The 15,429-nt window shown below is 60.1% G+C and overlaps 1 protein-coding gene, 1 long non-coding RNA gene and 1 other non-coding gene across 7 annotated transcripts; all 3 read left to right on the top strand.

Moving 5' to 3' along the window:
- Positions 1 to 501: 501 nt before the first annotated feature.
- LOC123643101 lies at positions 502 to 563 on the top strand. Its single transcript, XR_006736665.1, has one exon. It is a non-coding gene; the product is annotated as a U7 small nuclear RNA (small nuclear RNA).
- A 2,908-nt stretch (positions 564 to 3,471) lies between these two features.
- LOC123642899 lies at positions 3,472 to 5,353 on the top strand. The gene is made up of 3 exons (XR_006736550.1): positions 3,472 to 3,713; positions 4,524 to 4,631; positions 5,339 to 5,353. It is a non-coding gene; the product is annotated as an uncharacterized LOC123642899 (long non-coding RNA).
- A 411-nt stretch (positions 5,354 to 5,764) lies between these two features.
- Positions 5,765 to 15,312, top strand: KLC2 (kinesin light chain 2). 5 transcript variants are annotated; one of them, XM_045558422.1, is made up of 16 exons: positions 5,765 to 5,830; positions 6,587 to 6,861; positions 9,099 to 9,329; positions 9,474 to 9,543; positions 10,159 to 10,381; positions 11,342 to 11,429; positions 11,538 to 11,639; positions 11,734 to 11,907; positions 12,016 to 12,115; positions 12,723 to 12,772; positions 12,858 to 12,925; positions 13,266 to 13,374; positions 13,459 to 13,617; positions 13,693 to 13,817; positions 14,047 to 14,104; positions 14,441 to 15,312. In XM_045558422.1, the coding sequence occupies exons 2-16, from the start codon at positions 6,634 to 6,636 to the stop codon at positions 14,522 to 14,524; spliced, it is 1,869 nt and encodes a 622-aa protein (XP_045414378.1). In that variant the 5' UTR covers positions 5,765 to 5,830; positions 6,587 to 6,633; the 3' UTR covers positions 14,525 to 15,312. The 5 variants fall into 5 exon arrangements, with proteins under 5 accessions (XP_045414378.1, XP_045414376.1, XP_045414377.1 ...); XM_045558420.1 differs by having other exon boundaries at positions 5,811 to 5,977; positions 6,623 to 6,861; XM_045558421.1 differs by having other exon boundaries at positions 5,811 to 5,977.
- The last annotated feature ends 117 nt before the right edge of the window (positions 15,313 to 15,429 follow it).

Here is a 15,429-nt window from a genome sequence, read left to right as displayed (position 1 = left end):
AGGCTGCTGCAGCACTTTAGAAAAGATGTGATGAGGACGTAGCCCAAGGGACGGTAGAGGGTGGGAGAGGAATAGGCGAGCCTGAGAGTGGTTGGATTTATAAGGTAGAATTAACAGGTTTTGGTGGCTGCTTAGAAAATGGGGTTGTGACCGGGCACGGTGGCTCACGCCTATAATCCTAACACTCTGGGAGGCCGAGGCGGGAGGATCGCTCGAGGTAAGGAGTTCGAGACCAGCCTGAGCAAGAGCGAGACCCCGTCTCAACTAAAAAAATAGCAATTAGCCAGATAACTGAAATATATATATAGAAAAAATTAGCTAGGCATGGTGATGCATGCCTGTAGTCCCAGCTACTCGGGAGGCTGAGGCAGTAGGATTGCTGAAGCCCAGGAGTTTGAGGTTGCTGTGAGCTAGGCTGACGCCACAGCACTCCAGCCTGGGCAACAGAGTGAGACTCTGTCTCGGAAAAAAAAAAAAAGAAAGAAAGAAAATAGGGTTGAGAAGTGTTACAGCTCCTTTAGAATTTGTCTAGCAGGTTTGCCTGTCCTCACTGGAAGACCCCCACCCACCCACAGAGGAAAAAAAAAAAAGAAAATGGGGTTGAGGCTGGGCGTGGTGGCTCACACCTGTAATCCTAGCACTCTGGGAGGCCGAGGCAGGAAGACTGCTTGAGGTCAGGAGTTCGAGACCAGCCTGAGCAAGAGTGAGACCCTGTCTCTACTAAAAATAGAAAAAATTAGCTGGGCTTAGTGGTGCACACCTGTAGTTCCAGCTTCTCGGGAGGCCGAGGTAGGACGATGGCTTGAGCCCAGGAGTTGGAGGCTGCAGTGAGCTATGATCTGGCCACTGCACTCCAGCCTGGGCGACAGAGTGAGACCCTGTCTCAAAAAACTAAAAAGTCAAGGACAAAGGCTGACTGCTCTGCATGAACAGGCAGGCGGCACGACCTCCCCACAGATTTGGACAGGAGGGGTGAGATGGGTTTAGTGTAAGGAGGTTGAACTAGGACTCAGGGGAGTGACCTGGCTGGAGATGGGGGATTGGGGCCTCCTTCTCGGGCGGGGGAGCTGCCACTGGGTGGAGGTGAGCGGGCTGATCTCCCCCGTCCTGGCCGCGTGGGCACCTCCTGTGAGCACCAAACAGCACTTGGCTGTGCTCAGACACCTTTCTGTTTGCTCCCTCGCTGCGGCCCACTTTCCTTCTGACGTGTCTTCTCTCCAGCCACCTGCAAGCAGAGCTGCCCCTAGGTCGCGTCCTTTCTCCCCACCTCCACTCACCAGCGTGGGGCCTGCCAGCACCAAGCTCGATGGTGAGGGTGAAGAGGAAGAGAGTCCGCGACGTCCACAGCGGAGTGTTAAGACTTCACACCACTTTATTCTGTTCTCTCGATGACCCAACCATGTGGCCATTTACAGACGAGGAAGCAGATAAAATAGCAGCAGACCGTGCCTAAACCACAGCACTGGCAAATGCAGACACGCGGCTCTGAACCTAGCTGGGTGTGACCCAAGGCCCGCGTCCTTGCCGCTGAGCAGGACAGGGCCCCTCTGGCCTGGCCGTGAGGCCAACAGAAAGGCACGGCTTCCCGCATGCTGCCAGGACTGCACAGGAGCCTCTCAGGAGAGTTTTCAGCAGCTCGGTCCTTGCTCGGTGCCATAAAGAACAACCCCCAGAGGTGTCCAAGGTGGAATAAACCGGCTCCTCGGGAAGGGGGGAGACGTGGTCTCCATGGAGCCTCCAATCTTGATCACTTACAGGTTAATCTGCTGACATTCCAAGCGGGATGACGTCCTCGGTGGAGGTGCCCCCAACCACTTCAAAGAACAGGAGGGAAGCCAGCCAAAGGACAAGAAGAATTTAAGAAAGCAGATTTCAGTGGGACGAGTGCATCCGAGGACCCAAAGGGTGGGGCAGGCACAGTAGGAGTGATTTTCAGGGAGAAAACAATAACATTAAAAGGAGCAAGAACAACTTCCCAGGCATCAGATGGGGGACGGGGGCACTGCTGAGCTCTGCAGAAAATGGGGTAAGGCTGTGGTCCCCAACCCCGGGCTTCAGCCTGTTAGGGACCAGCCACAGAGCTCTGCCACCGTGCCCCCGTCCCCCAATCCATGGAAAAATTGTCTTCCATGAAACCAGTCCCTGGTGCGAAAAAGACTGGGGACCACTGGCATAAGGAGGTGAATCACCACTGGGCATGGATCCGTCCCTTTATTCTCCAGTGACTGAGAAGCCTTCAGCAGCCTGGCACATGGCCAGCAGCCATGGGGGGAGTGCAGGACAGTGCAGCACGAAGTAACTGTCCCTTCCCTTGGGAGACACAAAGGACAATCCTCAGAAACAAGATAAAAAGCCAAGTGGCTGCAAAGGCTGAACACATGCAAGGTTGAGCTCCGAAAGCAAGATAAGAGATGAGGCCGGCGGGGGACGCATCCCTCCCCGGCACACAGGGAGGAGCCAGCCAGCCGCCTAGAGAGACCACACAAGCCACCAAAGCCGGCAGCTGCAGGAGTCATAAAGGGAAGTTGAAAAATGTTCTGTTTATCTAGGAAAAGGTGGTAAAAGAAATGTGCTCCTTAATTAGCGAGAAAGCAGAGCAGTGGATGTGTGCTCACCCCTGCGCAGCACGTGGGCCTGCACACACACATGTGCACACACACGTGCACACACACATACATGGAGGTGGGTCAGGGCACCAGGTTCTCTGCCTCTGGGTGACCCTGTCTCAGGCTGTACGTAGAGGGTGTGTGGACTGTGCTTTGTGTGGGTGTGAACAAGCGTCTCCCCTACACACTGCGACACAATGACTTGGACTCTAGGTTCATGAAAGACACAGCAGACAGGTGCGGTGGCTCACGCCTGTAATCCTAGTACTCTGGGAGGCCAAGGCAGGAGGATCATTTGAGCTCAGGAGTTCGAAACCAGCCTGAGCAAAAGCGAGACCCCATCTCTGCTAAAAATAGAAATTAGCTGGACAACTAAAAATATATAGAATAAATTAGCTGGGCATGGTGGTGCATGCCTGCAGTCCCAGCTACTCGGGAGGCTGAGGCAGGAGAATCCCTTGAGCCCAGGAGTCTGGGGTTGCTGTGAGCAAGGCTGACGCCACAGCACTCCAGCCCAGGCAACAGAGTGAGACTCTGTCTCAAAAAACAAAACAAAACAAAACAAAACAAAAAAGGACGCAGCAGTCACCAGGAGCCTGCTCTCTCACGGGGCGCAGCCGCCCCTCTCTAAGCCTCAGTTTCTTCCCTGTAAAACACAGATGTCAGAACAGCAGCTTTCAATCCCAGGTGCACATTGCAGGCGCTGCTGAAGCGTTCTAATCACAGGGGGTGCCCAGGACACACCCTGGCACCACAGAATCCCAATCTCCAGAGAGACAGCCTTCTAATGAAGTTCTTCCCCCAGACTGTTTGGAACCCAGCCTCATCAAGAACAAAGCTGCCCTGGGCTCCAGCTGTCGTTTCCCCCTGTGACCGGGACGTGCTGGCAAGTTGGGCGTGGAGCGAGGGCTAATGGGCTCTGCGGACTGGGGCAGGCCCGCCAAACTGCGGCCAGTGCTTCTCTCTGCAGGTAGGGCCAATGTGAGGACTGAAGGACAACAGACCCCGAATGCAAAAGACCCCAACCTTCAGGGGCCCTGGAGAAAAGCTGATGAGCTGACATCGACAGGGATAAACACAGCTCAGCACTGACGCTGGGAACGGCAGGTGCCTCTGGGGAGGGGAGCTGGACGGCTGAGGACAGTGGTTGGGGGAGAAGTACGTTTCATTTTAACTTGTTTGTAAGCTTCTTGAATGTTGTACCACATGGAAATATTAGCTATCTGGGGAAAAATCACCGGCAGAAACACAGGATTGAGAAGAACCCAGGCAGATGTAACTGAGATGTACATGATCTGGGGTCTTAGCTGCCACAAGCCGCACTGTAGTAGCTGTCAGCCTCATGGGTGGACAGGTGGCATGCTCCTTGGGGGACTGGCCCTCTGTGATCTGTGCAGTCAACTCCTTGTCCGGGCCATTGGGCTGAGCACTACTTTGTGAGCAGGGTCTGTACTGATACACTGGACTACACCTGGAAGGGAGAAGTCGCGTTTGGGAAGGGTCAGGAAACCGCAGCAGGGCTAGGCAGAGAGAGGACAGGGTGGGCCCGCTGCTGTCTCCAGCTATCTGCACTGGCACCACGAGCGGACTTCGTCCTGAAGGCAGAGCTGCAGCTGTGGGTGAGCTCTGTAGGAAGGCGCTCTAGGGCATAAGGGGAAACTTTCTAACCTCGAGAGTTGTCTAACATCACAATGCAGCAAGCTCAGTCACGGGATGTGCTTGAGCTGAGGGTGCCAGACTGTCCCTCTGTCAGAGACGGTGCTGAGAAGACTGTCCCCCACCAGCATGCTGAACTGGTGAATTCTTAGCCTGAACCCTCTTGACCCATGAGGAATGTCCTAGATCCTTGGGGTGCCAGCACCAGACCTCGCTGTGCAGCTTTTGTCCCTAGGGTGGTCATCTTCTGTCACCTCCTAGTGCCATCAACCCAGAAATGGTGGGAACAGTGCCAGGTGGCCACCAACCCAAGGCTGCAGGGAACCAGACCAGAATCCGGGCTTTGGAGGGACTTGGCAAGGCCAACAGGTGTGTTCTTCTGCTTTTTAAAAAAACTAACATTTACTGGCCAGGTGTGGTGGCTCACGCTTGTAATCCCAGCACTTTGGGAGGCCAACTTGGGAGGATCACTTGAGAACAGGAGTTCAAGACCAGCCTGGGCAACACAGTGAGACCCCATCTCTACAAAAGATAAAAAAAAATTAGCTGAGCATGGGAGCTCGCGCCTGTAGTCCCAGCCACTCGGGAGGCCAAGGCAGGAGGATCGCTTGAGCCCAGGAGTTAGAGGCTGCAGTAAGCTGTGATCACTCCATTCACTTGGACCTACGCGACAGAGTGAGATCCTGTCTCTAAAACGAAGAAACCCTAACATTTCCTGAGTGCCGCTGTGTACCCCACCAGAAGCTACTCTGGGAGAGAACAAGACAGGCAGGCCTTGGCCCGCACTGCAGGGGCAGAGAAAGCAAACCAACAAGAAGGGCTAATGCCGCAGAGAGAATGACATGGGTGTGAGGCAGGGAATGCAGGGCTGCTCTAGGTGGAAGCCCAGGAATCAAGGAAGGCCTCCCTGAGGGGGGACATTCATCTGAGCCCGAATGACATGACTGCAGACCAAAGGGGCCCCACCTTGTCTGGATCCTCTGGTCAACCGCATTGCTGTGGCGTGCGTCCTCTGGGCGCCAGCGGCTGTCTCCGCGAGGCCAGACTGCCCCTGGGCTCCCCTTTCTCCCTTACAGCCAGAAGTGCCACGAGTTCCCCACAGGGACACGGAAGGCTCAGAAGGGAGTGCGGGACACGCGTCTAAACACAAATGAGCCGGGGGCAGACCTGCGAGGCACCCACTCCAGCGGTGTTTGTGAGCGCTAAGTCGGTGCACGTAGCGCCCAAGCACCCGACACACAGTAAGCCTCGGTGCGCGGCCACTGCCCCATCAGTGTGGACTGTCTCGCTCGGACGCAGAGCGGGCCGGGCCTCTCCTGCGCCTCAGTTTCTCCTGCCGCCCTCGGGGGCCGCCACCCGCGGTGCGTTGGGCTCACAGCCTCCGGGGACCTCCGGCGGAGGAAATCCCGGCGGGAGGCGCGTGGGAGGCGGCGGCTGGGAACCCATCCAGGTGGCCCCGCCCCGCCCCGTGCCCGGTCCCCGCCCCCGGAGCCGGCCGGCGGGCGCGCTCCTTTAAGGCAGCCCGCGGGCCGCGAGGCGAGCGTTTCGCCCCCTCCGACGCTGCCAAGGTAGCGGCTTCACCTTTAAGGCGGCGCGGGGGCTGCTGGGAAGGCCGGCGGGATGGAGGCGGCGGGACCGGCTCTCGGCTGCGGGTCCGGGTGAGGCGGGCGGCGGCCGGAGCCGGAGCGGGAGCCGGGCCCGAGCCGAAGGCGCAGGTCGGCGCGGGCCGATCGGGCCGGACAGGGGGTCAGGCCCTCAAGGGAATGGGGCTCCGGGTCGGCCCGGGAGGGGTCGTCGTGGGCGCGGCCTGCGGGAGGACCGGGCAGCCCGCGGGGAGGGGGCGCGGCCCTGGGCGGCCGGGGCGGGGGCTGCAGGGCGTCGCGCCGGCCCGTGGAGGGGTCGCCGTGGGCGCGGCCCGGAGGGACCCGGACGCGAGCTCTCAGCCCCTCTCGGGGGAGGGTCCGCGCAGGGTCGGCCTGCGGGGGGAGGGGCCGTGCGCTCGGCCTGCCGGTTGGGGAGGGGCTGTCTGAGGGCCCGGGGTCTCCTGCACGGGAGCGAGCCCAGGCCCCCCACACCTGCCCCCGTTAGCGGAGTCCCGGGGAGGCCCGAGACTGTGCCGCCGAGCCGGTCCGAGCTGGTGGGCTGGGGCCGAGTCAGGGTCCGGCCTCAGCGGCCGCACCGCATTGCGTCTCCCCGGCCAAGGCGAGCCCGGCGCGCCCCCTGCAGGCCGAGCGTGCGGGCATGGTGCGGGCTGCGCCCGGGGGACCGGGCACCCGGGGACCGCCGTGTTTACCTGCTCGGGGCGGACGGCGGTGTGGCCCCAGGCCCGGCGCCCGCTGCTCGCCCCCTCGCCTTCGCAGGCGGCACGACCATGGCCATGATGGTGCTTCCGCGGGAGGAGAAGCTGAGCCAGGACGAGATCGTGCTGGGCACCAAGGCCGTCATCCAGGGCCTGGAGACCCTGCGCGGGGAGCATCGTGCCCTGCTGGCGCCTCTGGTCGCGCATGAGGCTGGTGAAGCTGAGCCTGGCTCGCAGGAGCGCTGTGTCCTCCTGCGCCGCTCCCTGGAGGCCATTGAGCTGGGACTGGGGGAAGCCCAGGTAGGTCTGGGTCACTGCGGTGGGAGGTCACGGGAGGGCGTGAGCCTTCCAGAGGAATCCCAGGAGCGAAAGAACAGAACCTGAGCAGAGAACCATCTGTTCCCTGGAGCTCCACGTGAGGACCCCAGCAAATATCTTTTGAAGAGATGAATGCACTTTGGAGACCCGGCCCTGCCCCAGGAGATCCTGACCACCCTCAACCCCACACGGAACCCTGTTCCTGGCCCCCTCTACCTAACAGAGACTGAGTGGCCTAGAGCAGAAAGGGAATCCTTACCGAGTCACAGCCCCCCTTCAATTCATTCTTTATTCATTCATTAACAAGTAAGCTATCAAGGCAATGTGTTAGGGGAGAGTGATACAGGGTCCAACAAGACAGACAAGATCACTGTCCTAGTATGTAGGAAAAGAGACAGAAACACACATACAGAAATAACTGTTACAAATTGTAATAAGTTCGCCAAAGAAAAGAAGGAGATCTTGCAATAGCTTATAGCAGGGAATCTTGTCTGTTGGTCAGGCAAGACTTCTCTGAGGAAATGACAAACTAAAACCTGAAGGGAAAGATGAACCAGCCTCCAGAAAAGAGAAATGGGGAAGACACTGCATGTGTAAAGGTCCTGAGGTAGGAAAGAGCTTGTTGTGGGGGAATCCAGAGAACTGTGTGACTAGAGCTTGATGGGGAAGGAGAGAGGGACAGAAGAGGCCTGTGGAGAAGCCAGGAGCCAGACTATGGCCTTGTTAGTTTCGGTTTCAGTCTCAGGAAATCAGAAAGCCTTTGGAGGGCTTTAAGCAGGCAGGGGACACAGTGTGACTTAGGTTTTTAAAATCCCTTATGGCTGAGTTTTAAAATGGAGAATAAACCTTAGTGGGTAAAGGCTGGAAGCAGGTAGCACTTGGTTAGGAAACCACTGCTGGAACCCAAATGAGAGATGGCGTTTGGACTAAAGGGGTGGCTATGGGGGCGACAAGAAGGGACTAGTTCTGGATGTTCTGGAGGTAGATCCAGCAGGACCTGGGGAGGGAGTAAGGGAGGGAGAGGAGGGCACATCACTCCCAGGTTGGGGTTTAAGCAAGTTAAGGGACGAGAGAGCCTGGTTGCAGCAGGAGTTCTGGCTCCGCCTCTGAAGCTGGGGCTCTGGGACCACATGCAGATGGAGATGTCCAGGAGGTGCTGGATGTACAAGGAGACACTACAGGAAAAGGTTTTGTTCCCCTCGGATCTTGGCTGAGCTACTGCCTGGCACAGTGAATCCTGGGCATGTTGTATCATCTTCGTTTCCTTGTCTTTAAAATAGGGATCATGCCATCTGCTGTATATACTGCCATGCTGTTTAGGGAATTTTTTTTAAAGCTAGTGGTTATGAAAGCACCTGTCACTGGGTGTTTGCTCACCAGCCAGAAAGCACAGGCCCTAGAGAGCCTGGACTCTGGAAGAGCAGTCACTTCTCTGCCGCTTGCTTCAGGGGCAGCGAAGACCACACAGGCCCCCAGTGGGGCACGCTGCCCTCACGCGGGAACAGAGTGCTCGGAGGGCCCGTCAGTGCGGCCGTGTGTGGAGGGGCAGGCACCACTGCAGAAATGACCCTAGACCACAAAGGATGGAGGAAAGAGGGTGGAGCCTCTGCCAAGGCCCCTAGGCAAGGAGAGCCTGGAGTCCTACAGGTTGGGGGGTGGGGGCGCTGAGGCGGAGGCCCCTTTCCTGGCCCTGTGGTCCCCCAGACCATCTGGGGGTTTGGGACACATGCCCTGCTCTATCTTGGAGCTGCAGAAAGGCAGGGGGTACCATGGATCCTCAGCAGAAGTGGGATTGGGGTCTCTTGGTGGCCTTTCAGCCACCTATGAGGGTTCTTTGGGCAGGTGCTAGACTGGGGGCAGGGAGCAATGGTCTCGTGGCTGCTGTCACAGGGGCTTGAGTGCAACCCTAGGGAGAGACAAAGGAAGGGTCGGTAGCTCAGGGAAGACACAGCACCCTAGCTAGCCCTCTTCCAGGGTCCTCCTGATCCCAGAAGGAAGGAATCAGGGACCTCCAAGCCTCCTGGGTTTGGGCCTTGGACTGTGTGGTCTGCTTGTGGCCTTGGAGGGAGTCTCCCTTGAGGAGGAGAGAACGTCAAGGCCCGAGGCTGCAGCTCTTCCCAGGAAGGGCCAGGCCTGGCTCTTCAGTGGGTCCCAGAGCCCCCAGAGGCCCAGGCTAGCGGTGGACAGGGCTTGGACCCTTACCCTGGCTGGCTGCACAGGTGATCCTGGCGCTGTCTAGCCACCTGGGGGCCGTGGAGTCAGAGAAGCAGAAGCTTCGGGCGCAGGTGCGGCGCCTGGTACAGGAGAACCAGTGGCTGCGTGAGGAGCTGGCGGGGACGCAGCAGAAGCTACAGCGCAGTGAGCAGGCCGTGGCCCAGCTGGAGGAGGAGAAGCAGCACCTGCTGTTCATGAGCCAGATCCGCAAGCTGGACGACGACGCCTCCCCCAGCGTGAGCCCCCACCTTGGCCGCTGCTGCCACCAGGCAGGGGGCCTGGGAGCAGGGAGGGGCAGCATGGAGCATCCAGCCCAGCCCACTGACACCCCCGCCACCCCCTGCCTCCTTCCCTCATGCTTGTCCTGTCTTCCTCGCCAGGAGGAGAAGGGGGACGTCCCCAAAGACTCCCTGGACGACCTGTTCCCCAATGAGGATGAGCAGAGCCCAGGTGCGGATGGACACTTGGTTCTGGAATGGGGGGAAGAAGGCTTGTGTGAACCCTTGGTCCTTGGGACTCAGAGACCCCACAGTCCGAGTGGCTGCCATGTTCCCTCCTGCCCCAGTTCTGACCATAACCTCCCCCGAGTGTCAGAGCTTCCAGGCAGGTCTTAACTCTGCTTCTCGCATCCCATGAGCTCTGTGAGGAGCAGACATCACAGTTAAGAGCTTTGGCACTGCCAGTCCTGGCTTCAAGTCCTGCTTCTCTGCAACCCCTGGGAGAGTTTCCTTCCTCTCTGGGCCTCTCCTAGGGTGACAGGAACTGCACACGTGCACAGTGCCAAGTGGGGGCCGGTGCCCCCAGCCCGTAGGGTGAGCACACGTCTCCACACCGCAGGGGAGGAAGCTGAGGCTCTGAGGTTAGGTGACACACAGCTCTAGGACACACAGCCTATAGTATTGGCGGTGGGACTCTACCCACTCTTTCTATGGGGTAACTAGACCCACTCTGTAAATGAGAGAACTGAGGCAGAGTGATTAGTGACCTGCCCAGGGCCACACTGTCAGGTGGGTCAAAGGCACAGTGGGCACATGGTACATCTGACCTCCTGCCCTTGGCCCGCAGCCCCCAGCCCAGGAGGAGGGGATGTGGCTGCTCAGCACGGAGGCTATGAGATCCCCGCGCGGCTGCGCACCCTGCACAACTTGGTGATTCAGTACGCCTCGCAGGGCCGCTATGAGGTGGCCGTGCCACTCTGCAAGCAGGCACTCGAGGACCTGGAGAAAACGTCGGGCCATGACCATCCTGACGTGGCCACCATGCTCAACATCCTGGCACTGGTGTATCGGTGAGGGCTCCTCTGGCCATCGTCATCCCGGGAAGGCCCGGATCACTAACTCGGGGCCTGCTGTGGGCCAGGACTTGGGCTGCACCAGGCAGCTGGGTGGCAGGGAGAGAAGGGCCTGCATGGAACTCAGAGTCGGAGTGCAGGAGGGAGGCTGAGACAGAACCAGGGAGGGGCCGCAGGTGTGAACTCCAGGGGTTCTGGGGAGTTGGCGCGGTTTCTCGAGGCACTAAGCTTGAGTTGGTGCTTTGGTGAAAAGTGAGTTTGCCCAGAACACAAGAAGGGTTGAGGCCAGGTGTGGTTGCTCACGCCTTAATCCTAGCACTCTGGGAGGCTGAGGCAGATGGATAGCTCGAGGTCAGGAGTTCGAGACCAGCCTGAGCAAGAGTGAGACCCCCCGTCTCTACTAAGAAATGGAAAGAAATTATCTGGCCAACTAAAAATATATATAGAAAAAAAAAAATTAGCTGGGCATGGTGGTGCATGCCTGTAGTCCCAGCTACTCGGGAGGCTGAGGCAGTAGGATTGCTTGAGCCCAGGAGTTTGAGGTTGCTGTGAGCTAGGCTGACGCCACGGCACTCACTCTAGCCCGGGCAACAGAGTGAGACTCTGTCTCAGAAAAAAAAAAAAAAAAAAAAAAGGAAGAAGGGTTGGAAAGATTCCTATGGCAGAAAGCCAGCATGAGCAAATGCCGGGGGACTAGAGGGCAAGGCACGTGGCAGGAAAGTTGCATGGGGCCCAGGAGCACTAGGCGTGGGTGGTAGCTGGGACCCCAGCACTGCATGTCCCAGCCAGCTGTGAGCCCCTGGAGGGCAGGGGCTGACCAGGTCTCCCCATGCTCTGGATCACACTCCATCATGCCTACTCCCCAGTGAATACAGGAGTGACCATGGGGATCACAGGCCCCTGGGGTAGGGCCTCAGGCTGGAGGATAACCTTGACCATGCTCCCACCTGCTCACAGGGACCAGAACAAGTACAAGGAGGCTGCCCACCTGCTCAATGATGCCCTGGCCATCCGGGAGAAGACACTGGGGAAAGACCACCCGGCCGTGAGTGGGGGTGGGTGGGGGCTGCCTTCTATCCCCTGCAGCTCTCAGGCTCCAGAGTTCCCTGCCTGGCGGGGCCTGGGTCAGGAGTTTCCATTCTCTGCCCCTTAGGTGGCCGCAACACTGAACAACCTGGCGGTCCTGTACGGCAAGCGGGGCAAGTACAAGGAGGCCGAACCGCTGTGCAAGCGGGCGCTGGAGATCCGGGAGAAGGTGGGAGCTGGGGGCGCTGGGCAGACGGTGGTGCTGGCCAGCGGGGGCCCCGGACAGCCCTGAACCCAGCCCCTGGCTCCTTCTCCCATCTCAGGTCCTGGGCAGGTTTCACCCAGATGTGGCCAAGCAGCTCAGCAACCTGGCCTTGCTGTGTCAGAACCAGGGCAAAGCGGAGGAGGTGGAGCACTACTACCGGCGTGCGCTGGAGATCTACGCCACGCGCCTCGGGCCTGACGACCCCAACGTGGCCAAGACCAAGAACAACCTGGTGCCTGGAGTGGGAAGGGCTGGAAGATGGGAAGGGGGTGAGGGAGGAAGGAGAGGAAGAGGCTCAGCTCTCTGCGTCCTGCTCACCCTCTGGGACCCGCCTCTCCAGGCTTCCTGCTACCTGAAGCAGGGCAAGTACCAGGATGCAGAGACCCTGTACAAGGAGATCCTCACCCGCGCTCACGAGAAGGAGTTTGGCTCTGTCGATGGTGAGTCCATGGCCGCCACATGCCTCGGGGCATCCAGCATGGGCCACTCTGCCGTCAGTACCCAGGACAAATGCAGCTGGCCAGGCCCTGGGGCCAGGCTCTGGCTGGTCCCCAACCTCGCTTTTGGGTGGTGCCAGCCACTTGTGCTCACGATTGCAACCCACACAGCCTCCCTGGCCTGCCTGTGCCATGCACAGCTTTGTCTACCCCATGCTCTGGACCCAGAGGCTTCCCCCTTCTCTACCGGGAATTCCTGCTGGCCTGGAGGGCCTAGCCCCATGTCTCCCACTCTGGGAGACCAACTTCTGGCCCCGATTCCTACTCCTGGATCCCCAGAGCCTGGCCCATCGCTCAGGCCTAGCATACATCCTGCGCTGTGGGCCTGAGGTGGGCAAGGGTCTGTCCTTCCCTGCCCCCCCCACCTCAGTCACAAGTCCCGCACTGCAGCCTGTGCCATGCTCACCTCTGTCCAGAGGTCAGCAATGTTTGGGGTCTGTTTCTTGTTCATTCAGTGAAACCCAACCCTGGGCCCCCTCCCCAGTCCTGTGTCCAGCCCAGCCAGGAGGCCTATATGGCAGACTGGTGACCATCCCCTTTCTTCTGCCAGGGGACAACAAGCCCATCTGGATGCACGCAGAGGAACGGGAGGAGAGCAAGGTAGCTCCATGGGGTGGGTGTCCGGAGTGGGGAGGGGCACGCGCAGAGCAAGTGCGGTGCCACATGCCACCGTGCTTTCCCCCAGGATAAGCGCCGGGACAGTGTCCCCTATGGGGAATATGGCAGCTGGTACAAGGCCTGTAAAGTAGACAGGTGAGAGCAGCAGTGCTGGGCTGCAGGTAAGAGCAGGTGGCCAGGCACCTCCCGGGCTCCACATTCCACTCACCACGGACACACCTCTCCTCTGCCAGCTCCTCTTTCAAGGCCCAGGTCACAGGCCACCTGCCCCAAGAAAGCTCCCTACACTGGGACAGCCTAATTCTCTTGCTCCTAGTTTTTAGTCCTGGTGGCCCTGGGGTGATTTTCCCCAGGACAGGCGGGCCTAGGACAGGGCTTGACACAGGGGCGGGGCTGGGTTCTGGTTGGCGAGATGGTTCCTCAGGGCCTAGTGTGGGCTGGGGGAACATGGAGTGTGAGACTGTCCTGTCTGCAGCCCTACGGTCAACACCACCCTGCGCAGCCTGGGGGCCTTGTACCGGCGCCAGGGCAAGCTGGAAGCTGCGCACACACTGGAAGACTGTGCTGGTCGCAGCCGGAAGCAGGTGGGGCTCCAGGCAGGAGGTGGGTGGCAGGGCCTGTGTGGCCTGTGTGTGTTCCAGGGCCTGACGCCCTTGCCCCTCCCTCAGGGCCTGGACCCCGCGAGCCAGACCAAGGTGGTGGAGCTGCTGAAAGACGGCAGTGGCGGGCGGGGAGACCGCCATAGCAGCCGGGACATCGCCGGGGGTGCCGGGCCTCGGGCTGAGTCCGACCTGGAGGAGGCAGGGCCTGCAGCCGAGTGGAGTGGGGTGAGTCTAGGGGCTGGGATGGGCTGGGAACCTGTGTGGCCAATGTGGCCTAGAGACAAGCCTGTCCACCCCCAGGACGGCAGTGGCTTGTTGCGGCGCAGCGGCTCCTTTGGGAAGCTCCGGGATGCCCTGAGGCGCAGCAGTGAGATGCTGGTGAAGAAGCTGCAGGGGGGTGGCCCCCAAGAGCCCCCTAACCCCAGGTACGCCCCTCCCCCACTGAGACTCCCACCAAGGTGAGCCTCTCAAAAACCATCCAGCAACCCCAGATGAGCCCCTACCCCAGATCTAGGGTGACCTTCCATCCCTCTTAGGCTCCACCACCCACCACTTCCACTCCCACCCCAGCCCCAGCCCCAGCCTCAGCCTGACCCCTTCCCCCATCCTCCCCCAGTTCCACCTTGGCAAATCCCAGCCATCCCTTTCCCTCAGGATGAAGCGGGCCAGTTCTCTCAACTTCCTCAACAAGAGTGTGGAAGAGCCGGTCCAGGTAGGGGTGGGCGGGGGTCTGGGCACGGGGCAGCTGAGGCCAGGCCCGCCTGCGTTCCCGCCGAGCTTCCCAAGCATGTGTGTTCATCCAGCAACAGTTCCTGTCTCCGTCCAGGCCTAGTCTGGGCTCAACAGCAGGGAGACAGCTGGGGGGGACCCAGCCTCTGCCACGGGTGGACATGAAAGCAGCCAGTGCCAACACAATGGCGTGGAGGTGGGCAGGAGTGCCAGGGCACCAGGGCATGGCCTTGGGCCAGACCTGCCTCTGCTCTTCTGGCCTGGGAAGCACAGACTAGCACAGGCATGAGGCTGAGCCACCTGCCCCCTCTGCCCGCAGCCTGGAGGCCCAGGTCTCTCTGACAGCCGCACTCTCAGCTCCAGCTCCATGGACCTCTCCCGACGAAGCTCCCTCGTGGGCTAATCCCGAAGGGAAAGCCAGTTGCCAGAGCCTCCGCCGGTGTTCCCCCACCCCAGCCCTGCGCATGGGCTCCCTGCTTGTCCCGCCTGTCTTCCCCAAGGCCCCTGTCTTTTCTGTTCAATCTCAGGGTAACCTCCTCCCTTGTCATCTCTGCCTGAACCCCCGAGGCTGGGCCAGCCCGCTCTAGCTCTGTCCCTTATTTATTCCTTCCAGCCGGGCCCCCTTTCCCCTAAGGTCCCAGCCTGCCGGAGGAGCTGGCTGGAGTCTCCAAGATACTCAGTGGCCCACCAGCCCCAGACCCCAGAGCCAAGAACACTAAGCACCTGCCGCCCCTTCAGCGCCCTGCCCTCTCCCCACCCCACCCGGCCGTTGCTTCTGTATATAGAGAAATAAGTTATTGGCCGCGCCCCTCCCTTCAGTCCGCGTACTGCCCGGGCCTCCCCTCGCCCCGCCCTTCTCTGTGGTACCGCCCAGGCCTTAATCACCCCCATTCCGCGCGGTGGTATCTCCCAGGCTCCGCGTTCTCGCAGCGGCGCTTTCTCCGAGGGGTTCCCTGGGCCTGTTAGCGCCCCTCCCGGCCTCCGAGGGACGAGCCCCACCCCACCGCGGCCGCGGGACCGAGGGCCTGCCCCGCGTCCTCCCGCCGGCCCCCGGCCGCGCCACCTCCGCGCCTGCAGCTCCCGCGAGGGGCAGTGGTGGCCCGCGGCAGGGGGAGCTGCCCCGGATGGGGCCGAGGCGGTCGCTCTTTATTTTCAGATGTTGCTGTAGAAATAAAGACGGTTTGAATCTGAGCCGGTCTTGTTTTGAGGCGGAGGTCGAGGACCCCAGCGTGTCCGGATGGGGTTGGAGCGGGAGTGGGGTGTGCGTGTGTGTCGCTCGCGTCCTGTCACGCGCAGCCGAAGCCGGGA

This window comes from Lemur catta, chromosome 7 (genome assembly GCF_020740605.2).
Source record: "Lemur catta isolate mLemCat1 chromosome 7, mLemCat1.pri, whole genome shotgun sequence".
In the NCBI taxonomy this organism is placed as follows: domain Eukaryota; kingdom Metazoa; phylum Chordata; class Mammalia; order Primates; family Lemuridae; genus Lemur; species Lemur catta.
This window is presented reverse-complemented; position numbering and strand designations above follow the sequence as displayed.

Excerpts from the sequence above, each read along its gene's own strand:
- KLC2 (XM_045558422.1), top strand. The coding sequence starts at position 6,634 with ATGGCCATGATGGTGCTTCCGCGGGAGGAGAAGCTGAGCCAGGACGAG. Across the intron at positions 6,862-9,098 it reads TGGGACTGGGGGAAGCCCAG|GTGATCCTGGCGCTGTCTAG; the intron begins GTAGGTCTGGGT and ends CTGGCTGCACAG. Across the intron at positions 11,430-11,537 it reads TGGGGAAAGACCACCCGGCC|GTGGCCGCAACACTGAACAA; the intron begins GTGAGTGGGGGT and ends TCTGCCCCTTAG.